General features: G+C 37.4%; 1 protein-coding gene across 2 annotated transcripts in view; it reads left to right on the top strand.

Annotated features, from left to right (window-relative positions):
* Window positions 1-26,034, top strand: part of MYOM1 (myomesin 1) — a 152,822-nt gene that overhangs the window by 109,881 nt on the left and 16,907 nt on the right. For both annotated transcript variants that reach the window (XM_080820935.1, XM_080820934.1), the window contains 8 exons: window positions 1,036-1,150; window positions 13,855-14,011; window positions 14,376-14,482; window positions 15,016-15,060; window positions 20,000-20,136; window positions 22,284-22,428; window positions 23,301-23,360; window positions 23,685-23,752. In XM_080820935.1, coding sequence (XP_080677061.1) covers window positions 1,036-1,150; window positions 13,855-14,011; window positions 14,376-14,482; window positions 15,016-15,060; window positions 20,000-20,136; window positions 22,284-22,428; window positions 23,301-23,360; window positions 23,685-23,752 — 834 coding nt within the window. The remainder of the gene's footprint in view (window positions 1-1,035; window positions 1,151-13,854; window positions 14,012-14,375; window positions 14,483-15,015; window positions 15,061-19,999; window positions 20,137-22,283; window positions 22,429-23,300; window positions 23,361-23,684; window positions 23,753-26,034) is intronic.

Raw genomic sequence — 26,034 nt, 5'->3', positions numbered from 1 at the left:
CACTGTGGACTAAAGTCCATACTGTCTGTCAGCTTCTCTCCAGGATTGGGGTATTTACTGTCCCCATAAAAAATATAAATATGTCCTCCAAGAGAGATGACCTTTAAACACACCATTAACTCATCTTAGCATATGCCAGTGAGCTCTCTAACCTCTTACAAAACCTTGAGGAGGTGGGAAAGGTTGCATTTCATGGGGAAGAGAAAAAGGTGAAGGAAGGTCAGGAACTTAGCATGCTGTTTGGTTATCCAAATGAGTCAGGAGGCCTCTAGATTTAAAGAAACCCCCAAAGAACATTAAAAAAAAACGTCAGACACATCCGATGGTGATGGTGTATATTTATGGCCAGAATAATTTCCAAGTTTTCAACTTGATGCAGCAAAGGATCCCAAGAGCTGAGGTTGGGCTTGACTCAGGGCAAACAAAACAAGGATAAGAAGCCAAGCAGAGGGGACCAACAGCCTAGAAAATATGGGTGGGAAGAAAAAAATGATAGAGTTTAAACATATCAAAGAATGGTTAAATTCTCATTTGAAGAAAGAAAGAGAAGAAAGGCGAATATAGAAGAGAGGGAGAGAGATTGACGCTGAGATTGAATGTGCCCCACAAACCAGGAGGTTAATTTTCTGTAAGGAAATTATCTTAGAGTTTGTCCACAGTTTTTAAAGTGAAAACAGACTTATTGACTTTTCTGATTATAAAACAGACACATGCCTATGATGAAAAATTCAAACAATATAGGCATAAAGAAGCAGAGATGTCCTATAATCTTCATACCCATTGTGATACAGATTCACTCTCCTGGATGTTTTATATTCAGAAACATTTCAAGCCTGAAGTGGAGAAAAACATGTACATGTTGAAAAGTTTTACCTGAAAAAAAAAGTTTAGTCCAGTAACCTTAAGTGAGGACAGGAGATAGAGTTCCACGAATGGGAGAAATTGAGCTGTACAACAAAATCGTCTGTGCACAGAAAGAGCACCTCTGTTCAAATGACACGGAACACCCATCACTTCTGTTCCTGCTTCTTCCAGGTACAAGGCCTCAAGGAGGGTGTCAGCTACGTGCTCCGTGTCCGAGCTGTCAACCAGGCGGGTGTTGGTAAACCATCGGAACTTGCTGGGCCTGTTGTGGCAGAAACCCGTCCAGGTGGGCTTTGACACTTTCATTAAGATTAATCTCATCTGTGTAAGATACCAGAGCAACATTCAATCTTACTTTCTATGTTTTTCTTAATTTTCAAAATTATTAGTGTATGCTATCTGAATAGCTGGTAAGTTTGGCCTGCGGACGTGAATCGTTTATTGCATCACAGGCGCTCTTAGGACAGGAATCAGCCAGGTTTGAAGTGATTCAGGGCTATTCTGGTACCTAAAAATGGGGAAGTTCTTGGTCAAAGTGTGTTTCCTGGACTATTTCAAGTATACATTCCTAGGACGTTATTCTGTCACTATACTGTGGCCATTAAGTCCTATAAGAATATTTTCCCAGTTGTAGGAACTGAATAGCCCAGTGAACAAGCATGATTCTTAAACAAAAGCAGAATTTATTTAATTGTATCTATTAAGTTAAGCCAGGGGTCATCAAATGTTTTCTGTGAAGGACCAGACAGTAAATATTTTCAGCTCTGTCACAATACTCAACTCTGCCATAACCAAAGTAGCCATAGATAATACATAAACTCATGAACATGGCTGTGTTCTAGTAAAACTTTATTGTGCCAGTTATATGCATTATATATTTCATGTATTGTGAAATTTAAATTTTAAGTAATTTTCACATGCCTTGAAATATTAATTTTCTTTTGATTTTTTTTTCAACTATTTAATAAAAACCATTCTTAGCTTGCAGGTCATACAAAGAGGCAAGGGGCCAAATTTAGCCTGCAGGCCGTAGTTTGCTGACTCCTGGGTAAAACTAACAGCAGTTTTAACTGGATGATCTATAGAAAGGAAGAAACTTTCACTTTCCAGTTTCAAGAGATGCCATGATTGGACTAGGGAAGACAGTCTTCCCCTTTATTATGTGAACAAACTTTACAATGTTCACTGTGCAAATAGTTTCAGATTATGACATAATAATTACTTATCTTCCCATTTAATCTCTATTGCTTTTCAAAGTTATTACATATTTCAGTTCATAGAAGTTACATTAAAGAAAGCACTATAATAGTCAGCATAGGGAATATAGGCAATCACTTTGTATACTTTGTAAAGTGACAGATGGTAACTTGGCCTATCAAGGTGATCAGTTCATAAATATTGAATCACTACATTGTACATGTGAAATTAATACAATATTGGGCCAATTATAAATCAATAAAAACAACTTTAAAAGAAACATTTGAAATGAGAGAGGATTAAAAAAGTATTAACCAGCTATTTTAAGTTTGCCTTCATTCTAGTCCAAGCATGTTCACTTCAATCCACATCGATTTTCAGATTAAAATAAAGAGTAGATATATAATGTGATATTTATTTTTATGATAAGGAAAGTTTCCTTACAGAAACTTTTGCTTTCCCTGCATATTACTTGAAAAGTATATCAAAAGTATCCTTTTAGGAAGTATCTACCCTCATCCTATTACTTCATAACCTACTTTCAACTACTCTTAAAACTGCCCTCTAAGACCTGGGTGTGAAAAATGACCTTATACACAAGTGAAGAAGTTGTCTGGATAAAGTGCCACACCTCATTACAAGTACCTTTTGTAAAATTCCATGAGAAAACAGGACAACGCTAGGCACATACACACCAGATAAAAGGCAACAGGTGAAGATACCAGAATATATATTTGTATAGGAATCAGACTCTAAGGTTGCCACTTGTAAAGAAATAGAAACAAATGCAGGTGCAAAAAGATACAACTGCAGACTCTTGTAAGAACATTTAGGTCACCAAAGAGGTAAACTCTTAACCTAATCATGGATCAGTTAAAAGCACCTTTGATGCAATGGATTCCAAATCTGATTAACTGAAGGAAGGTGAAATTGAGTTCTTATTTTCTCATCAATAGCCTCAGAATGGCAGGTGGCCAGGCATGACATTAATAAAACTACCCCTACAGAAGTTTTACCATCAGAAAATGATCTGATGAGCTTGTGGGTGAAGAGTTTTGTTTCACTGATTTGGAAGTTATTTTTTGTGGCCATTCCATTCCCAGAATATAACTACAAAGAACAGCTGCAGACACTGAACCACAAAACAGCAGGAGCCACTCTTTGGCTCACAGCCTAGCAAAGAACTCTGGGATGCACAAAGTCAAAGTCCTTCACCGTGAAGGAACACCAAAACCCAGGAGACATGTGGGCATGTTCATATGCAACAGGGACATTCATTCTTGGGACATACATTTCTTAAGCAGCTACGATATGTTAGCACAATATGTGTAGGCAACAGGAGCAGAGGAATATGATATCATCACTGTATACCCGGCTTACAATCTATACGGAAAACTCAGAACTTACAACATGGTGTGTGATGAGAGCTATAATAGATGTTCATAAAATATTTCTCATACCTGAATAGGCGGTAAACTGGGGTTTCATAAGTCCTTGTAAAAACTTACCTGTAGCATAAAGTTGACTGTATTTAATAATTTTCTTAAATACCAATATTTTACTTTTGCCTAGTTATTTATTATATGTTAGAATGGATAGGGCAGGTTTGGGGAGGCATGTTATCAATTTCAAGATTTGGAATGTGAAATTTGGATTGCTATTGCAGAAGAACGACTTCTTTTGGAATGTGTTATTAAAATTTCAGAAATAAAGCTCATCATGTAACAGCAAGCCTCAGATAGGTCTAACACAATATCGCAAGTGTAATCTGAATTTGAGTTGAAAGTTAACTTAATCCACCAGAGTTAGAGGATCACTGATCTCCCTTTGAAGTCAATAAGTATGCCAGCAGATGTAGCTCAGGCCCTGCCAGAATGTCCAGTTGTTCTGCTGATGAGGATCCAGAAAAAGTGTATCAGGCTTTACCAAGAAATGTAATTAAGCTAAAAAAAAAAAAAAAAAAGCCTGTAAGAAGAATAAGCTGAAAAATATTTATTGTGTATTTGTTTAGTATATAAAAGATAATCCTAATCTTGATATTTGATAGTTTTCAAATGGTATCTGTATTGATTGCATCAAGCCTGGGGCAGAGGGGGAGGCAGAGGCAAGGCGAGCCAGATCAGATGGAAGATAAAAGAAAGACTGGCCAAGGTGTGGCAGGTGATCTGGAGGACAAAAAAATGACTGGTGGTACAGGCTGTAGGTATTCTTACCAGAGACTCAGCAGCCAGCCAGAGAATTCAGATGATGGAGAGGAGGGCCCAAACACAAAGCAGAGTCCCAACCTAACTTCAGTTGCCAGAAGTTAGGACTTGGTCACTAGGAGCAAGGCAGGTTAGAAGAATGTAACACTAGAAGGAATGATTGAGTTGACAACCTCCTAACCAATTCCAGTTTCTGAAAACTGGTTTGTCATAGCACCTGGCAGGGCTGAGAATGTAAACGTGTGCTCGGTCACTTAGAGGTGGAGTCTTCAAGGATTCAGAATAGGAAGCCAGGCTGGCTGTTCTGCTCAACTGGCTTCGTTTAGAACATTTCCCTTTTATTTGTTTATTAACTGTTCTCTTTCACCCATTAAAACAGTAATCCTCAACCTTTGCTGTACATTAGAATCATGCCAGGAACTTTTTTTGAAAAATACTGACTCCATCCAGACTCCACTGCAGACCAATTATATCAGAATCTCCAGGACTGAGCCTGGGCATAGGTTCATTTTTGTTTGTTTAGCCACTTGGGTAATACTAGCATGAAAGCAGGGTTATGAACTTTGATTTACACTGTGGGCTACTTCAAAACAGGAACTGTGTGTCTTTTCTTCCTGTATGCGAGGGCCTGGTACCTGGTGTGTTGTAGTCATTTATTAAATGAAAAAGATAATGAATGACTACATGTTTTGGCCAGTGAGTATAACTCTGTTTTATAGCCACAGTGTGTAAACTTAACCCTAGATATTCTGTAATGGAGGCCACGATGTGGGTACCAAAGTGGTAGGTCAACCAGCAGTTTTGGTCTTAAACATAGGGGAGCTAAGTATCACGAGGACTAATTACATTAATTCAATTCTATCTGCTTCTATTCTGTCCCACTCTCTGGGTTTTTAAACATGACATGAGCGCACACATGCACACACGTGCACACACACAAACCCCATGGAAAAGGACAAATAACTAAAACTTGTAAAAAGGATCTATTAATGCTGATGTAAAAGACTAAATTATATGAGAAAAATTGCCTATCAGATTATGGGAATATGGGAATATGAACAGTTTACTGTGGTTTCATTTTGGCTTTCAAATTTTTTTTTAATCATCTTTTGGAGAGGAGGGACAGTTAATTTCCAAATCATTCATTTTAAAATGCCCTGGGCTGTACCTTAACTCATTCACTTACTAGGTGTGGTGGCAAGCCTGAAGGGACCATTAAAATGCCATTCCACACAACCTGGTATCCCCCTGTCCATATTAAGGATTTGTGTAGGGTAAGGTTGAGGCAGCAAACTCAAGACAACTCTTCTTAAATCCTTTTTACACCAAAATAATCTCTTTCATTTTCTATAGCCAAATCTCCTGTGTTCTTACTTGAATTCTTCATGTTCTTGAGCAGATTCAAAGGTTGAGAAAATCTAGATCCTGACAGATTTTGGTCCACTTTTCCAGCCCAACTCTGTTGGAGGGTGGGGCAGCCTTTCATCCAGATGAGTATATCCATAGGGAAGCCTTGACTATGACATCAGAATATCATATTGACTTGCCTGCCAGTTAAGTATCTGAGCCATTTTGATCACACATTAATCAGTTTTAGAGAATATAGCTCTTCAGATATTTATGAGTTCATCCATGAAGTGACAGTAGCTCAATGCTTGGTAAAAACTCAATTAGGCCACAGTACATTCTAAAAAGAAGATTTGAGGATGTTGTAACTATACCTTTCTTAACTCTGACACTGCACCAGGTCTATCTACACAGGCATTGTAGGATTAGTTCGAGGATTAGTTTGGGGCCTATTAGAAGTGCTGGCATTATGTTAACTAACTAGTTAGAATTCATTTATTTATTTATTCAAAGGTTTTTTTAAAAATTTATTTGAGAAAGAGTGATATGGGAGAAGGTCAGAAGGAGAAGCAGACTCCCCATGGAGTTGGGAGACCGATGAGGGACCCCATCCTGGGACTCTGGGATCATGACCTGAGCCAAAGGCAGTGGCCTAGCCATCCAAGCCACCCAGGCACCAACTAGTTAGAATTTTAAAAAAAGGAACAAAAAGAAATGCTGGCATTGTATTTGCTCTTGTTTTTTCTAGAGCATTTATAAAAAGAATCATCCATTTGAATATCATATATCTTTCTAAAAATTGCTATAGAATCTTTTTGCCCATTATATTTTAAGAACTCCTTTATTTAAGGAATTCCATTATTGAACTTCCTCTTAGATTGTAATGTGGAAAAGTTAGCCCTTCCAGTGGAACATAGTTACTTCCTTAATCATGCAAAGAGGAATATATAAGCCAACGTGTCCTTTTCAGATACAAGAAACTGTGAGCTCTTTTTATGTTGTTTTTATCTGCTTTTTAAGTTGTTTTTTAAGTTGTTTTATCTGCTTTTAAATTTTCCAAAGAGCATCATTTTGTTTTAAATTCTTCACACTTATTCTTTTTTGTCCCATACAATTTTTAAAAAATATTTTCCCCAAACGCTATTTTCTCTGGAAAGCCAGACCACAGGAGGAATCTACCTTTTTTCCAAAGGCAATCTCAATTCAATCTCCCATTATAGTATGATTGTAAAATACTTGGCTTACTGAGTTACTCTTTGTAAATACCTTCATTCAAAGAACTGTGCTAACAAATTAATTAAAACTAAATAGTTTTATAATTAATAGTAGTTTCACTCATATTTTCACAAAAGATCTCTTTGTAAACTGCTTAACAAAAATTAATTTTCCAGAACAATTCAATGAGATAGCTCTATATTCTAATCTCAATAACTGAGACAATTGAGACAGCAACTAAGCAGGGTTTTTCTGTTCTCCAAGTTGCATGAGTTTGGGACCAAACTTGGCCATTCAGAAACCTGAACAGTACCACAGCTCAGCCATGCATTGCAGGTGGGCCAGACACCAACCCTGCCCATGTCAAGCTGCAGACACAGATCTGCCACTGCACATAGGTACATCAGTCGACACAGGGGGTACCACTTGATAATCCAGCTCTGACAGAGGAGATTGCACTTCTGCGCTCCACATGACATTTTCTACACAAGTCTATTCCTTCAAGACTGGGAGAGGTAGCTGATTTACCTAATACATGGAAACAAACACAGAGTCAGGAAAAAACTGAAAGGACAGAAGAATATGTCCCAAATAAAAGAACAAGACAAAACATCAGAAAAAGACATTAATGAAATGGAGATAAGCAGCCTACCTAATACAGAGTTTAAGGTAATAATCATAAAGATGTTCACTGAACCCAGGTGAAAAATGGATTAATAGTGAGATCCTCAACAAAGAGATAGGAAATATAAGAAAGTTCCAAATAGAAGTTACAAAGCTGAAAAATATAATAACTGAACTGAAAAATATGCTAGAGGGATTCAACATCAGACTGGATAAAGCCAAATATCAGATCAATGAGCTGGAATAAAACAATAGAACTGATGCAGACAGGGACACCTGGGTGGCTCAGTTAGTAGAGCATCCAATTCTTGGTTTCAGCTCAGGTCATGATCTCATGGATCATGGTATTGAGCCCTGGATGGGCTCCACACTCAGAGGGGAATCTGCTTGAAGAGTCTCTCCCTCTGCTCTTCCCCTACTCATGTGCTATCTCTCACCCTTTCTCTCTCCCTCATAAATAAATAAATCTTAAAAAAAAAAAAAAACTCACCCAGACAGAGTAGTAAAAAAAAAAAAAGAATTTAAAAATATGAACATAACTTAAGAGATCTCTGAAAGAACAGCAAGAGGAATAACATTTGCAATCCTGGGGAGCCAGAAAGAGAGAAAGGGCTATAAAACTTATTTGAAGAAGTATGGCTGAAAACTTTCCTAATCTGAGGAGGGAAACAGACATACGGGTTCAGGAAGCCCAGAGAGTTTCAAATAAAATGAACCCAAAGATATTCACACTAAGACACATTATAATTAGAAGAGTAGAAGTTAAAGGGAGAATCTTAAAAGCTGCAAGAGCAAACAGCTGACTACGTACAAAAGAAACCCCATAAGGCTATCAACAGATTTTTCAGCAGAAACATTACAAGCCAGGAAAGAGTGGCATAACATACTCAAAGTGCTAAAAGGATAAAACTCCCAACCAAGAATTTTCTACCTGGCAATGTTATTTCAGAATTGAAGGAGAGATTAAGAGATTTCCAGATAAGCAAAAGCTAAAGGAGTTCATTACCACTAAATTGGCCTTACAAGAAATGTTAAAGAGGCTTCTCTAAACCAAAAAGAAATGGCACTAATTAATAATAAGAAAATATAAGAAAGTAAAAATCTCACTGGAAAAGGTAAATGTATAAAGATAGTGGATCAATCCCTTATAAAGCAAGTATGAAGGTTAAAAGACAGAAAAAAGTAAAATAAAGTTAAAACCACAACAATTAGTTAAGGGATGCATAAATAAAAAGATGTAAAATGTGACATCAAAAATAAAAATGTGTGGGTGAGAGAAAAATGTACAATTTTGGAATGTGTTCAAATTTAAGTTACTATGAAGTCAAAACATACTGTTACATACATAGGTTATATGTGAAGTTTGCAGTAACTACAAAGCAAACACTTATAGCAAATATATAAAGAAAATGAGAAAGGAACCTAAACATAACACTGAAGAAAGCCACCAAACTACAAGGGAAGAGAGAGAACTATAAAAACAACCAGGAAGTAATTAACAAAATAGCAGTGAGTACATACCTATCAATAATTACTTTAAATGTAAATAGACTAAACTTCCCAATCAAAAGATATAGAGTGACCATGAGAATGGCTAAAAAAAAAAAAAGACCCATTTATATTCTGTGTACAAGAGACTCACTTCAGATCTAAAGACATATGCAGACTGAAAGTGAAGGGATGAAATAAGAGATTCCATGCAAATGGAAGTGAAAAGAAAGCTGGAGTAGCAATATTCATACCAGACAAAATAGACTTAAAACAAGGACTGTAATAACAGACAAGGGCATATAATCATAAAAAGGTCAATCCAGCAAGAAGACATAACACTTATAAATATATATGCAGGGACACCTGGGTGGCTCAGTTGGTTAAGCGGCTGCCTTCAGCTCAGGTCATGATTCCAGGGTCCTGGGATTGAGCCCCATATCTGGCTCCCTTCTCATCGGAGAGCCTGCTTCTCTCTCTCCCTCTGCCTCCTGCTCTGCTTACTTGTGCTCTCTCTCTGTGTCAAATAAATAAATAAAATATTTTAAAAAAATAAATATATATGCACCCAATACAGGGGCACCAAGATATATAAAGCAAATATTGACAGACTTGAAGGGAGAAACTGACAGCAGTACAACAATAATAGGGGACATTAATACCCCTACTTACATCAATGGATAGATCATCCAAGCAGAAAATTAATAAGGAAATATCAGCCTTAAATGATATATTAGACTGGAGGGACTTAATAGATATATGTAGAAAATTGCATCCAAAAGTAACAGAATAAACATTCTTCTCAACTTCACATGGACACTCTCCAGTATAGATCATGTTAAATCATAAAATAAGTCTCCATAAATTCAAGAGCACTGAAATCACATCAAGTATTTTCTGTGAGTACAGTGTTGTGCAACTGGAAATCAATTGTAAGAAGACTGGAAAAACCACAAAAATGTTTGAGATTAAACAAATCTACTGAACAACCATTGAGTCATCAAGATAATCAAAGAAAATCAATAAAAAAATATCTAGAGACAAGTGAAAATAGAAATTACATACCAAAACCTTTGGGATGATGCAGTAAAAGTGTTTCTAAGAAGGAGTACATAGCAATACAGGCCTACTTCAAGAAACAAGAAAAATCTCAAATAATTTAACTTTACTCCTAAAGGAGCTAGAAAAAGAACAAATGAAGCCTAAAGTCAATAGAAGAAAGGGAATAGTAAAGATTAGAATAATAATAAGTGAAATAGAGACTAGGAAAGAAAAGGGAAAGATCAGTAAAGCTGAGAGCTGGTTCTTTGAAAAGGTAAACAAAATTGACAAACCTTTTGCTATACTCACCAAGGGGTGGGGGGAGAAGACTCTAATAAACAAAATCAGAAATCAGAGGCGATATTACAATTGACACCACAGAAATATGAAGAATCATGAGACTATGAACAATTATACACCAACATAGAGGACTGCTTAGAAGAAATAGACAAATTTCTCAGAACATACAGTCTTCCAAGACTGATTCATGAAGCAATAGAAAATCTGAATATACCAATTACTAGCAAGGAAATTGAATCAGTAATCAAAAAATTCTCAACAAAAAAATGTTCAGGACCACAGCAGCTTCACTGGTGATTTCTATCAAACATTCAAAGATTCAATACCTGTCTTTCTCAAGTTCTTCTAAAAAAAATTGAAAAGAAGGAAACACTTCCAAACTCATTTTATCATTATCCCAATATCAAAACCAGATGACACCACAAAAAAAAAAAAAAAATCACAGGCCTGTATCATTGATGAACATTGATGCAAAAATCCTAAACAAAACATTAGCAAACCAAATTCAACAGTACATTCAAAGGGATCATCCACCATGATTAAGTGGAATTTAGTCCAGGAATTCAAGGAGAGTTCAATACCTGCTAACCAATCCTTGTGATACACCACTTTGACAAAATGAAGGATCAAAAGTACGTGTTCATCTCAATAGATGCAGAAAAAGCATTTGACAACATGGATGGGTCTGAAGATATTATGGGAAGTGAAGTCAGTCAGATGCAGAAAGACAAATACCATGTGATTTCACTCATGTGGAATCTAAAAACCTAAAACAATGAACAAACAAAACAAAAGCAAACTCATAGATACAGAAAACAGATTGGTGGTTATCACAGGGGAATGAGGGTGGGGGGTGGGCAAAATAAGTAGAGGGATTCAATCGTATGGTGATGAATGGTAGCTAGACTTTTAGTGCTGTATGCAGATGTTGAATTATAGTGTTATATACCTGAAACTTATACAATCTTATAGACCAGTTTTTCCTCAATTAAAAAAAAAAAGAGAAAAACCTCAATGGATTATTGTTCTAAATTCCCAGTTGTTCCATTTACCTGAGAATTTACTGCTAAAGCATCAATACTTTAAAATTAATTCTAAAACTCTTTGATGAAAATTCTTGTAAAATAGATTAGACATGTTTTAGTATGTACTTTTCAACCTTGGATGCAGCATACCGAATCTTATCTACCTTTTTCTGTGTGACTCAGGGCCATAAGGATCAATCTTATTTATTGTACAGTGTTGGGATACAGTGATGTCATTATGGGGTGAGGAGCCATTTGCTCCTCTATTAAATAATGTCTTTGTGCCTGCATTTAGGTTTTCTGCCTCCTCTCCTACTCTCATTTTCCTTATTCTCATTGTGCCTACTGATAGTGGCTTTTTACTTCCCTCTGTTTTGGAGGTTTAATCTACTGATGGAACCCAACCAAACAACTTCCTAGAATAATCTCAAGTGAAATATAAATAGATTCCAAAGGACGATCTATGACATTCTCCTGAGTGTCCAGCAATACAAGTGTGTGGACTTTGTCACATCAGTGCTGCCTCTCAGAGGCTTGTTTTCCTTACTTCTTGGTTTGGAGCAGGGTTCCAGATGGATGAAATGTTACAGTGCAAAGGCTCTCTGTGGAATGGAGAGAAAGGCTAAGCTAACTATGATATTCACATTCTTTCAGTTTTGTGACTCCTTTGCAAAAAAAGTCAGATCTTTCACCTTAGTAAAAAAAAAAAAAAATCACAATTCTTAACCTAAGCAATATTTTTTTCTGTTGTAAACTTAAATCATACCTCCAATATAATAAACAGCAAGCATATGGATGATTCACTTCCTTTTGAAAGGGATTACAGAGAAGACAATGAATGATTAATATGAAAAATCTGTCATGCCTCCAAAATAGATATTATGCAAAGAGCAAGGAAGGTTTAGTCAACCTCTATACAGAAATTTTCTTATTTGTATTCTCTCTGTGACTCAACCATGCTCTGTATCATAATACTGTCTGAACCTCAGCCCTCTTACATGTTAGTCTTTTCTTAAGTTTTAATGAGAGCACTTTTTCACTTTTTGTTATACAATAGTGGATGATGAGGATTCGTCATATGTTATCAGGAGTATCACTAGAACATGGTCTGCAACTTCCAGTAGGGTAGACTCACCCTTAAAAGTAATACATTGTAGACATTTTATTCAAGTATAATTAAATCTTTATTTGATCATTATTTCAGTCTATCACCAAATGTGAAAATAACCCTTTCATTTAAAAAAATAATTTAAAAAATCTCTAGAACTAGTCTTCTTTAAGCATTTCATGTGTTTAAAAAAAAATCACTTTTTAGAGGCTTATAATTGAAGCACACACCCTGTCATCAGTAAAGACAAATGAAATCAGCTTCCTGTCTTAAGAATCAAGATCTTCATGTTGCCACACATTGTTTGGGCACTATTTTCTATTAGCCTTCCCCTGGGAGGAGTTTTGCAATTTTTTTTCCCCTGACAAGTTTTATTGCACAATAGGCCAGGATGCTGGATTCTTACAACACAATTTAGAGAGAAGACCTTCAATCTTTTGTCAGTATCTATTGGAAGATCTTTTTTAATGCCCTTTTAAAGACAAAGCTGTACCTTTATGAGATTAAATATATTTTTCCTAACATATGGAAACAAACTGAGTTTAGACTGGTAATCAAATGAGTGTCAACTTGAGTGTACATTTTACCTTTCAAACTGGAGTTAAGCATAGATGGGAATATTTTATATGCTGTATGAACTCTAAATTGCTAAATTAGATGCCAGTGCAATTTGTTATAACTCTCAAAAATACAAGAACTCAAAGCACTACCTGAATTTTTTTCTTTTAAATCTAAAAACAAATCTTCTTTAAATATCTGGATCTCTTGAAATTCATTTCCATTTCCATACAGTTTGATAACAGTCATGTTTAGGTCACTGTCATTCTCATCTAGAGGGGCACCTTTAGATTGATTTATGGTTGCTTGATCGACAGAAAAAGATCTTGGCCTTGAGTTTCCATGTAGTTCTCCATTTTTAAATGATTAATAAACATTAAGCCTCTGAACACAGGCAATTTTTACTACCTCTACTTTCTCCCCTTCAATTTCCCATTGGTTTCTTTATTTCTTAACTGTCCTTTCCTGATGAGTAGCTGGATATGGATGTTATCGAAGCAAAAGTCATTGATTTGGTCCTGATAAGGATCATTCAGCTTTCTTTTTGCCTCAGGCCGCCTTGTCCCCCTTATTATGACCAACCCACTCCTTCCACTGTACCTTCAGTCACATCAAGCAATTTTTGTTCAGCCCTAAGCAAAGAATACTGTCCATGGTGTTGGCTTTACTGGAAAAACATGGCACATTCATTTAATTCCATGCTGTAGTATAAAAGTTGAATTGTAAAGTAGGATTGTGCATTCAGAGTGAGCAGCTGGAGCTTTTCCCTTGCACAGGCTCAAGGCCCTGGTTTAAGGTTACAGTAATGAATCCCAAAGTAAGGAATTCTTACTTCATTAATTTCTATCAGGAAATAATCAGTGCCTTGTTTTGGATCTTCTAGGAACCAAAGAAGTTGTTGTAAATGTGGATGATGATGGAGTAATTTCACTGAACTTTGAATGTGATCAGATGGCTCCAAATTCTCAGTTCAACTGGTCCAAAGATTATGTATCCACTGAGGACTCTCCACGATTAGAGGTTGAAAGCAAAGGCAACAAGTATGTACTGCTTCAGTCATAATAATGGGGTTTCCTTTTCATGATAGGAGACTGAAGTAAGCTCTTTGCTTTCTATTTCAAATACTTAGTATAAGGGAATGAAATCACAAATATTTTATATCTGGTCATATAAAAAATAATAACAAATGTCGGCCTTAAAAAATAACAGTTCTTATAAAGTACGTGATGTTAGAAAAGCTTTGATTGACATAAAGTCAGCTTTAATGGTGATTCTCATTATTTTATGAAATTTTGTAACCTTAAAGCAATGGTGAGGATGTTTATGGAAAGAGAGCAAGGAAGAATTTGCTAGATCATAGATCCCACACAGCTTCCCTTCTTATAAGAGTATTCTGTTCCACAGGACAAAAATGACCTTCAAGGACCTGGGGACAGAAGACCTGGGCATTTACTCCTGTGATGTAACGGACACTGATGGAATAGGGTCAAGCTACTTGATCGATGAGGAAGGTAAGTTTAAAATCATTCCATTTATTAGGACACCTGAGTAGTTCAGTTGGTTAAGCGTCTGCCTTCGGCTCAGGTCATGATCCCAGGGTCCTGGAATTAAGTGCCTCATAGGGCCTCAGCGGGGAGCCTGCTTCTCCCACTCCCTCTGGCAGCTGCTCCCTCTGTGTGCTCTCTCTCTCTCTGATAAATACATAAAAATCTATAATTAAAAAAATACCAGGGCACCTGGGTGGCTCAGTGGGTTAAGCCTCTGCCTTCGGCTCAGGTCATGATCTCAGAGTCCTGGGATTGAGTCCCACATTGGGCTCTCTGCTCAGCAGGGAGCCTGCTTCCCCCTCCCTCTCTCTGTCTGCCTCTCTGCCTACTTGTGATCTCTCTCTGTCAAATAAACAAATAAAATCTTAAAAAAAAAAAAAAACCAATCCATTCACAAATCTAACGCTGCTTTGATTCACCATTGAGTGATTCTCTAGGATCAAGTGGCTTTCGTTTTGGTAGTTCAAGTTTAATTTTTCTTTTTTTCCTCCCTACAGAGCTGAAACGTTTACTAGCTCTCAGCCAAGAACACAAGTTCCCAAGTAAGTGTCCACAGTACATCCACAGGGTTTAGGTGGTGACTTCTAGAATAGGTCAGACGACAACTCTGACAGGACTAAGAGAAGAGGCTCTTAAGAATAGCTAATGGAACATACACTTTAGCTACAAATGCACTTTCCAGAAGGGCTGCTTTTATCTTGGCCATTGTTCTAAAGAGATATAGATACTAACATAGAAAACACATCCCATGCTGTTACACAGTGAAGTGGCAGGTTACACAGGTGTCATAGCTGAGTAATTAAGTTCTTCACTTTTTGCCTATGTACTTTGGAATCCCATATATTATATGATCCTGTATACACTAACTCACATGTTTTTTAGGCAAACCAATCTCTTCCTAAGCAATTTAATGTTAGCACTTAACAGAAGAACCACACTTCTAAATAAAGATAATCTAAAGACATTATCTACCATTTTAAACTCCTGGAAAATGAGGTAAAGATGCCCTAGTCAGAAAAAGAATCTCTCTGAACTATCTCTTCTGAACAAACTCTTCAATAAAGTACTTTCCACATAAAAGATTTAATTTCGCAGTCCACACCTAAAAGAAGAGAAAGAAGTCTGAAATGATACTCGGAAAGTTCCACTGACCTGATAAGTTCTCTTGTCATTGATATCTATTGCCCAAACTAGTGGGTTATCCAGTTTGAGAAAACAAATGAAGAGTGGTAATACACACTCACTCTTTTAAATCACGAGTTTTGTTTTGTTTTGTTTTACTCTTTAGACCCTAAAATACAACTCCTTCACCAATACAGACTTTTCAGGAACTCAGGAAACTATATCGTGACTCCACACTACAGGCAAAACCTTGTATGTTTGTATATATCCATTTTTCTAGGAGAAAGGTCTGTAGCTCTCCCAAAATTCTCAGTGAAGGCTGTGATTGAAAAAGAAACACTGCTCTGGAACTAATTGCCTGACTTCTTTTCCATTCCCAAGGATTGCTTGTTCTATCCTGAGGCTGAGTGTTAGTGACTATTGTCCTCAGCTGTTATGTTCTCAAAACCAACTTTGTTCAACAAAGCAGCACAGTGGGGGTGTCTGTGGGGTGTGGATATAGAATACAAACTTTCTGAACTCAGGGAGAGAACCATTTCTCATCTGTACACTTATTCACCATAAAACTGGAAAAGTAATACTGTGAATGGTATCTTCAAAGTTATTATTATTTTTTAATTGCATGGAAGGTAGAAGTTTGGACCGTCCTCTCTATATTCTGTACTTTTGACCCACTCGATGAACCTGAGCAACTCAATTTTAATTTCCCACGTCTTAGTTTCCTTTCTAGAACTGGCTGTTGTAATCGTTTGTAGCACCTACCAAATAGAGATGCTGTGAGAGATCCTTGAACTTTTACATAACAGCAGTTATCCTCAAAAAACCCACTTGTAGAAGATCTGTCTACAAGCTGTGCAGTATGCTCTCCCTTCATGTCCCCAAGGCTGTGAAGTAGGGAGTGGTAGAGAGGGTCACTATATTGAACACAGCCAGACCCCATTCGTGATCACACTGTCTCCTCCCAAACATTGGTGGAAATGGAAAGAAACAGCAGCATCCACTAATCTAGTTAGTCGGACAGTAAACATTGGCAAAGTGTCTAGGCAACAGCTGGTCCAAACAATGTTTACATTTAGCTTAAAGGATGGTGATGAGACAACATGGGGTGTTACTGTTGAATTGGAAGTGCCCAAGCCTCCCTGATGTTCAGTGATCATATGGACTTGAAGACAGTAATTGTCTGATATCACTGTCACGTATGCTGAGATATTTATTTTGCATAAGCATGTTCACTCTAATTACTGGTTCTAGGAGAGAGAGTAGCAGAAAACTCATGTGGCATTTGGGTAGGCAGAGAGAGAGAACTCAACATGTGTTAGAAACTCTGACATGCAAGTATCAGGTCTCCTGGAGATTTGCTTAGCCCACTGGAGCAGCATTTTCAAGAATACAGCTCCCACACTTTTCTTTCTCCCACTTCTATTAGATCAGCCTGACTACATGAATATTTTCAGAGATCTGAGGAAGGGTCAAAACAGCAGATCTAATTTCTCAATTTATACCCACTTCCTCTCGGTAAATGTTGACATATCATTAAGTCTTTTCATGAGATTTTGTAAGGTTTTAAATGGGTCTTGTTTCTTATAGAATGTAATAAGGAGTATGCTGTTCCTTTATCCCTTGGTGCAGTAAATTCTATTTTAAGCTGTTTTCAAAAATATTTTGAAAACCACTGAACATATGCCTTAAACCTACAAAAAATAGATATTTTGCTGGAACAAATTAACTGCCAGAGAAAGGAGTGTAAGGAAATTTAGGACCAAGATGAAGGAAAAAATAAAAATGTATAAAGCTAAAAACAGAAAATAGCCTAGTTGATTTTGCCACTATTGATATTAAGCTGCAGTGTAGAGAGACAGCTTACTTGAAGATTCCAAGGTATTGCGAGGGAGGTGATGGAAGGTATATTTCAGTATTGTCAACATCCTGCATAATATCTCTTGATTATTATCCCTCTGGTGCACATATACACTATGTGTACAGATAGACGCAAACACATATACATAAATTGTATCTATTTGGTATATCCTTTTAGGTGTCAATATATTTTATAATTGATGGTTCTAGGGTGTTGTTGAAGCCACTGGAGGAGGAAAGAGGTCCCAAAATATTAATAGCCAAATTTATAGAGCACTTATTATATGCCAGAGTATTTGTAGGGTGCTGAAATGGAGTATATCATTTAAATTCCACAGTGACCTTAAAAGTCTCAGTTCTAAGGTGATTTAGTTTTAGAGGTATAGACTCTGAGGTCTGGAGAATTTAAGTAACTAGACCAGATATACACCATGGATACCTGTGGTTAAGCCCAAGTGGTCTTTATAGCACATAAGCAGGACATGACTATTAATGTGTGTACACCTGCTGTTTGCCACCACGCCTTCTCTAGTGATTCCTGGTGGCCAGTGTTTACTCAAGTGGTGTTCCTATTACTCAGAGAGGGCAGTGAACACTAAGAGAGCTTGAAACTTCCAGGAGGACATGCCCTTTCTTCTCCATCACCACTCTGGGCCCCTTAAGTAACTGCATCACTCATGTATTAGATTTCCCAGAATGAAGTCTTCAGACTTTCTCAGGAAAGATTCTACTCTTCATTTTCCTCAAGAATTACTTGTAGCGAGCATGAGTGTCCTGTAAGGAGAAAGTTTAGCCTCTGCTCTCACAACCCTCGTGTCTGCCATGATACTCACTGGCCAACCACTACTGTTCTTTAGAGTGGACAGCCAGAGAACCAAGAGGAGCACAGAATAGAGGGAATAACCCTGGTCTCAGCTCTGCTACCTACATATGTTACTAACATATCTGTTATGTTCCTTTGTATCCTGGGGCTCAGTTTTGTCATCAGTAAAATGAGGAGAGCAAAGAACTCATCCTTCTTGAGCACTGGTCATTATTCACAGTGGCTTAGTGTCATCTGGTACCATATTCAGTCTTCTTGGTGGTCTTATGAGGCAGATAATATCCATCTCAGCAGTGAGGAGCATGAGGTTTCAAGAGGAGAGACCTGTCCAAGGTCACAGTATGGCATCAGAGCCCATCTTCTGTGCATCACGGACACCCCTCAGTAGATGACATCTGAGCCTCTGTTTAGTTCCTCACCAGAACAAGTCTATAACTGAGTTTCACAATGACTATGGAACAGTGCAAATGAAAGGGATCCCTTAAAGTTTGGAAAGGATAGTTTTAGGATAAGTACAAAGAAATTCTGACGTACATTTGATACAAGTTTGGGAAACTTACAATTCAAATGTAGCATCTGTTGAAATTTTGAGATTAGATTAAGCACCATTTAGAGAAAGCAAAGGTTGGTGATTTCTCCTAAAAGAAATGAAGGACTACTAAACTTTGAGAGACCGCCATGGTTTTCAACAGAGTTTGCCTTGGAGCTACCTCTGATATAAAACCATTGGATGGAGGAGCCTTTATAGAGAACATTTTCAAGTTACAAGAAATTTAGAAAACTGTTTTTGAGAGATATCAGACAACTTTAAAAATTACACCCAGACTCAAATGTCTTAAGTGATACAGGTGTATGTCAGAGATACCATATGGTTCCCTCACTTTCTTTGTGAGGCAAGCCATGTTGTATCTTAATATATCTTGTTTATAATGACTCATGTATTTGCCTCTGAAAAATGTTGCCTTGTCTAGGAGTGTAATTGAACTGGCAATCCAGTGGGATGGATAGAGTTTAAATGATAAGCTAGTTCATCTTGTGTATATCATCAACATTAATTCTGTTTTGAAATTCATTTTTAAAAACATTTGAAAGAACCTCCAAAGTGAGTTAAATTGTTGAAAAAAATAAAATTTAACTCATTTCCCAGTATTTTGAAGTAATTAAGATTATAGACTGTTGGAGCTGGAAAATCTCTTGACAATTTAAGACATTCGGTACAATCCCGTTCATTTATAAATGAGTCAACTGAGGCCCAGATAAGTGAAAGGACCTGCCTAATATCACACAGTTGCTGATGTTGGACTAGGCTCCAGCTCTCCTGGGGCCAGCCCAAGACTATTTCATCACACTTTGTTATTGTCCCTAAAGCCACAGTGGAGAGTCACACAGGCTAGCTGAAGGAACCCTGGAGGTAAGTTTACCTTCCTTATTATTTTTACAGTTGAAATATCTATGACTCACAGAAGATGAATGACTTGCCCAAAGTGGCAGCAGGATTAGAACCTACATCTTCCATCTCTGAACATCATTCTTTCCCTATGATGTTCTTACTGTCTCCAGGTTTTGTAAGAAGCAAGGTGCTCTACTGTTATTTCCACTGAGTGTTTTTTCACTGAAAAATTGGTATTAATACAATTGGTTACCAGTAAAATTACTATTTTTGTTTTTATTTTGCATAGCTGTCCCAATTAAGTCAGAGTTGGCAGTTGAAATTTTGGAGAAAGGCCAGGTCCGGTTTTGGATGCAGGCTGAGAAGCTGTCTGGCAACACCAAAGTCACCTACATATTTAATGACAAGGAGATTTTTGAAGGGCCGGTATGTTTCATACTTTTTAGATTCTAAACATATCACTGTACAATGTGCTGAGGGAGCCCTATTAAAATGCAGGTAAGTTTTATGAAAACCACTGGTTTGTGGGGTAGGTGGGAGAGTTTAAGGCATTTCACATGTAAAAAAGAAAATAGGTAGAGGAAAATATAGATTGATTATGTCATATTATCCAAATTGGGACACTGTTGAGAATGGAAGAGGGTTCTAGTAATAATTTTTTAGGACAAGAATCAAACCAAAACTGTCCCAGGCAAATCAAGAAGTATGGTTACCTGGGAAAATATAGCTGCTCTCTTGAGAAGCAGAGGAGACAGCATGCTTATCTGAACTCACATACTCACATTAGAAATCTCAGCAGGAACTTGGTTCTTCATGAGGAGGAAATGATGTCCATTGTTCCAATGGCTCAGAAAAAAATGCAGCAAAAATATATTTCGTTACTTTTCTGGTAAAAAATACACTTTTATTGTAAAAAAAAATTGTAAAGATCCAGAAAGGACAAATCACAAATTCTTACAACTTTTTAATATACACATTGATTTATACTTTTTGGTCTTTTTCTACACGTGTGTGTGTGTGTGTGTGTGTGTGTGTGTGTGTGTCTATTGGTGTCTTCTTTACATAGGTGATCGTATATATCTACTCTTTGCTTTGTTTTTAATAGAAACATAATTTCCATAGACAGAGTTACAACATCTGCACTTTATTTGTCCTCCCAGAATCAGGCCAGTACCCCGTGGTACTGAAGAACCTGGGGTTAGGAGCTCTGGCTCCTACTGTGCTATCACAGGTATAAATGAGAGACTCAAAAGATGGGAGAGATGTGTGATTTGTGGCCGCTATTAACAACCTGTTCTCCTTTCATCAAGCTATGTTTTAAAAACATTTCAGGATTCATTAGTGAGGGGGAGAATGAATAACATAAAATAGCAAAAAAAAAAAAAAGTAATATATTTCTTTTCAGCTCATTTAGCAACTGTGTATAGAACCTTAATAAGTCACACAGAGTCCATGGCGGCCCATCTTCTCCATTTTCGAAATATTCTCCTTGATGGCTGTGCTCATCACCCAGCCAGTGCAGGCGAAGGAAAAAGCATTGTTGGCATCACTGTCTTCTGCCACAGCCATTTAGGGACTACTGGTGCACACATGTGCATCAACGCACTCTCCTTTATGTGTTCACACAGGCTCTCATGCTATTGCCCACATGCACACATACACATACATGCTCTGAACTTGAAGAACTGTTCATTGTCATTGCAGTTAGTTTTTACACTATTTCATTGGTGGAAATCAGTGTCGTAGGCTAGGTTCCCTAGAAGGACAGTCTGAAATAGAATTTCTCTCAGGAGTGGGGATTAGGGAAACAAGCTAATGTAGAGGAAAGCAAAGCAAAAATGTGGTCTCAGTTGCAGACTGGCTTCCTGCAGGGAACACTCTGGGGCATGAACTGCAGCACAGAGCTGATACCAGACCTGAGCCTTCATTCTGTGACATTTTATAAGAAAACTTCATTAAGTAAAATCCACTAGAGAACCTGTGCTTGTATGCCCAGAGGCTAAGATTTATCTTTACATTGAAAAAAAAAGTTGCCTAAGTAACATATAAAATAAGCACAGAACAGTGGGGCAAGTACAGTTTATTGGGAACAAATGGACTTCACATGTTTTGGAAGCATTTTTATTCACATATTAATTCCACATATATTTATTAACTGCCTGCTATAGACCTTGTGTGCCCAAGATGCGAGGGATATAGCAATGGATGAGACAAAAACATGCCCCTCACGCTGTTTTGCATTATTCTGCTAATTAAAATGAATGTAATCTGGAAGGTAAAATGGGAATCTAAAAACACCTTTTTGACAACATTTCTGACTTGGGATAACAGAACTTTATTTGTATTTAAAAATTTAAATTTCAGACTTTATAGTAATCAGTTCTGGTCAAGGTCATATATGCCACGTCATATTTTTCTTTTTCTGGGGAACAAGATTTTGAAAGCCCATCTTAAAAAAAAGAGTTAACAAGAAATTTTGTTAAAATTATGATTCTTTGGAGTTTGCGTTTATTCCATCAGGCATCAGCATTTTATCTTCCTCACTGATTTCTGTTTTCCTTTCCACATTGAAGAAATATAAGATGCATATTGACCGAAACACTGGCATAATTGAAATGTTCATGGAAAAGCTACAGGATGAGGATGAGGGAACATATACTTTCCAGCTTCAAGATGGAAAAGCAACTGGCCACTCCACTCTTGTTCTCATTGGAGATGGTAAGAAGTCTGTGGCACATTAACTCAAAGACTTCACTGTTCCCTTCGGTGCAAATACCCTGTGACATCAAAGTGGTCATGTGGAAGGCAGCAGGAAATGTTTCTTGTATTTCAAACATTGGAATCCAATTTCAGTGAATACTTTCCACAGTATTTCACCAGATTTAACCTTAGCCCACAGGGAAGACTGCAGTTAAATGATCTGTCTAAACAAGTATTTATTATTAAAATTCTCCAGTGAAGTAGATTGCAATACAATTAAGACTGCATCTGTATCTCAGAAACAATGATAGTACCTTATACTGTGTACTTACTTTAAACTACTTAAATTAAGAAGAAAAATATGCACAAGTGGTTCATGCCGGATCAATTAATCCTACTATATAACCGGATTATATGTCAGCTGCCATAAGCCACTGTAGAAACTATCAACATGTAAAATGTGGCATTTAACAAATGTGGCATTTGGAAAGGCTGGCCAAATCTCTACATTTGCAACATCCAATACTATTTCACTATTTCCTTGCTTAATGACCTTGAACGATTTACTTAACCTTCCTAGCCTCTTTCTTCATTATAAAAACTTAAATAGGTTGTCATGATGTATAAGTATATTATAATAATGAATATAGGGATCTCTGGGTGGCTACATCATTTAAGTATCTGCCTTCAGCGTGTGTCATGATTCCAGGGTCTTAGATTCTAGTCCCACATCAGGCTCCTTGCTCAGCAGGAGGCCTGCTTCTCCCCCTGCTTGGTCTCTCTCTGACAAACAAATAAATGAAATCTTAAAAAAAAAAATCAGCACAGTGGCTGGCATATACAGTTATACCACTCAACTCAATTCATACTTCTTTGTTTTTCTATTTTAGTTTATAAAAAACTCCAAAAAGAAGCCGAATTCCAGCGGCAAGAATGGATCAGGAAACAAGGTAAAAATGGGCAGTGAGTAAAGAGAAAAACTGTATTTCTTGAAGAAAATATTCCAAGATTAATTCTGTAACAAAGTTAAGTGTATCTTATTGCTAATGTTAATAATGCCCTGGTAAATAAAAAAATAATTGAAAATATTTATTATTAAATTTATGTCAGTTTAAAATATTTGAAAACTAATCTTGAATTTTAAAGTATCACTTTATATATTTATGTGTATAAATATACTTTGTATACATATATCATTTTAGAATTTAAGAATGAGCTTTGATTTTGCATTTGTGATTAATAGAGTGATTATTGATGTCATTGAAATTTTCTAGGTCCTCATTTTGCTGAGTATTTGAGCTGGGAAGTGACTGGTGAATGTAATGTACTATTGAAATGCAAGGTAAGGAGGCATCTGGGTGGCACAGTAGGCTGAGCATCCAACTCCATTTTGGCTCAGGTCAGGATCTCGTGGGTCAAGGGACTTGAGCCCCACATCCAGCCCAGTGTCAAGCTCCCCACTTAGTGGGGAATTTCTTGAGATTCTCTCCCTTTGCCTGCCCCCTCTCTTCCTTTCTCTCTAAAATAAATAATCAAATCTTTAAAAAAAAAAGAAGAAATGCAGGGTAAGAAGTAGGTAAATTTTAAATATTTGATATAAGTGAAATAAAAATAACGTAGAATGTGAGAAAGGAAAGACCAATTTTTCATCGCCATTTGAACCAAAATGCTAAGTGACACATTCTTGCCATTGATTATTACTGTAATCATTGGTTGGGAAGATACATAAAATAAAATGAAACCTAAAATAAGATAAAATAAAACAACATAAAAATATGGGAAGATAAGATGATTGCACCTACTAATTTCACCCTAGTTGATAAGGACTGGCTCTTCTCTTTTTAAATCAAGGCTTTATGTTTTTTAGGGTAAGTTTTAGGTTCACAACAAAATTACAGGGATGGTACAGAGATTTCCCAGGTAGCCCCTGTCCCCATACTTGTATACCCAGCATCTTCATCAACATCCCCCCACCAGAGTCGCACATTTGTTCCAAATGATGATTCTACATGGACATGTCATAATTGCCCAAAGTCCACCGTTTACATTAGGGTTCACTCTTGGCATTATTTATTCTGTGGGTTTAGATGAATATATAATGACCTTTATCCACCATTATAGTATCATACAGAGTTTTTTCACTGCCTTAAAAAGCCTTTGTGCTCTGCCTATTCTTTCTTCTCTCCCCTGCCCCCATTTAAAGAAAAAAAAATTAATCTCAGAAGAATCTCACAATGTCTTTGTTTCAGGCCAAATATTCATTCTAAGTAATAGATCTATTCCACAGTCATTCCAGATACACTGTCTTTCCATGGAAGTGTAGCAATTTCCTATCTAGCTTGTATGACTGAGGCAACAATACCTTTGAATATTGGCTAGCTCAGCTGTGGGTTCTGAAACCAGTGTGCTGCCGCGATGGAAGACTCTTGGTCAAGAGTTTGCAGCTCATGACCAATTGTCTCATTAGGCCTAGGGAAAAATTTAGAAATAGAAGTCCATATCACATTCTGAATCATTTTGTGTGTTAGCTCATGTTGTGTTCAGCTGAGTGAGTCATCAGAATGTTTTGAGACTGGAGTGTGAAGGTCCTGACAGCAGACAGTGACTCCAAAGTAGAAGCATGGGTTTGGCATTGGCATTGTAAAACTCAGAACCCAAGTGCCCCCATCTCTTCTAGGTCTGATGACATTTAAAGGAACAGCTGTCTACCAGAAATGTGTCCGAAGATAAAGTCTAGGCTTTAGCCTCTCAGGAAATGCAGGCTTCCTGAAAAACTGTTTCTCAGGCACCACCCAAAGCCCTCTCTCTCCTCCAGGCTGTCCACGGCCATGTTGCCCCTGACTCGCTTTCTCCTTCACACTGCCCACCCCATAAACCATGCCTTCCCCGAGACCCACATGTCTATCCTTCTTCTTTCTGTACTACCTATTACACTAGCCTTCTGGGAGGTGAACTCTGGTGTTTTGTTTCAATGGCTTTCCTCAGGAGGATCAGCCCCTTGCCCAGATTCTGAATGTAGAAAGAGATTCTGTACATTACGTATTCATGCTGTTCCAGTGCCTGGAGTGATCTTCTTTCAGCTTCTCTGACAAAATCCTTTCTGTAGTTCCAGCTTAGTTATCTTTTCTGTAAAGCCTTTTCCTTCTCTGTTCAGGTAGAATGAACTTTCCTCTGTCTTGCCATTGCTCTTTGTTTCATGATTATAGCAATTTTGGTACATTTAGCAATTTATATATTCATTATAGCTAATGGGGTATGCGTAGTTAGATTCATGAGACTATCGTGGGCCAGCCCCATTTGGAACTACTCTACTCAATAGAATATGGGACAAGAACCCCAGCTTGCCTGCAAGGCAGTGCTGGGCACACCTCTCCTGCAGAAATCCACTTTACCACCCCCTGATGACAGCTAAGGTGCAAGGGGACAAGACCTACTTTGGTCAGTGTAGGAAATGCAATGGCTTTAAAAATACTTCATACTCTAAGCATCCAATACCTCTTGTAACAACTCCCTAGGCAAAGCTTCCAGCGGTCCCCATGAGGGGCATGCCCAAATTACAAGTGTCAGCATACTTAGGGAAACCTAAAGCTGTGGAGTCCATTTCTAGTCCCTCCTAGTCCCAGC

This window comes from Martes martes, assembly GCF_963455335.1.
Source record: "Martes martes genome assembly, chromosome: 13".
In the NCBI taxonomy this organism is placed as follows: Eukaryota; Metazoa; Chordata; class Mammalia; order Carnivora; family Mustelidae; genus Martes; species Martes martes.
Note: the sequence above shows the minus strand (reverse complement) of the source record. Positions and strands in the feature narration are given on the sequence as shown.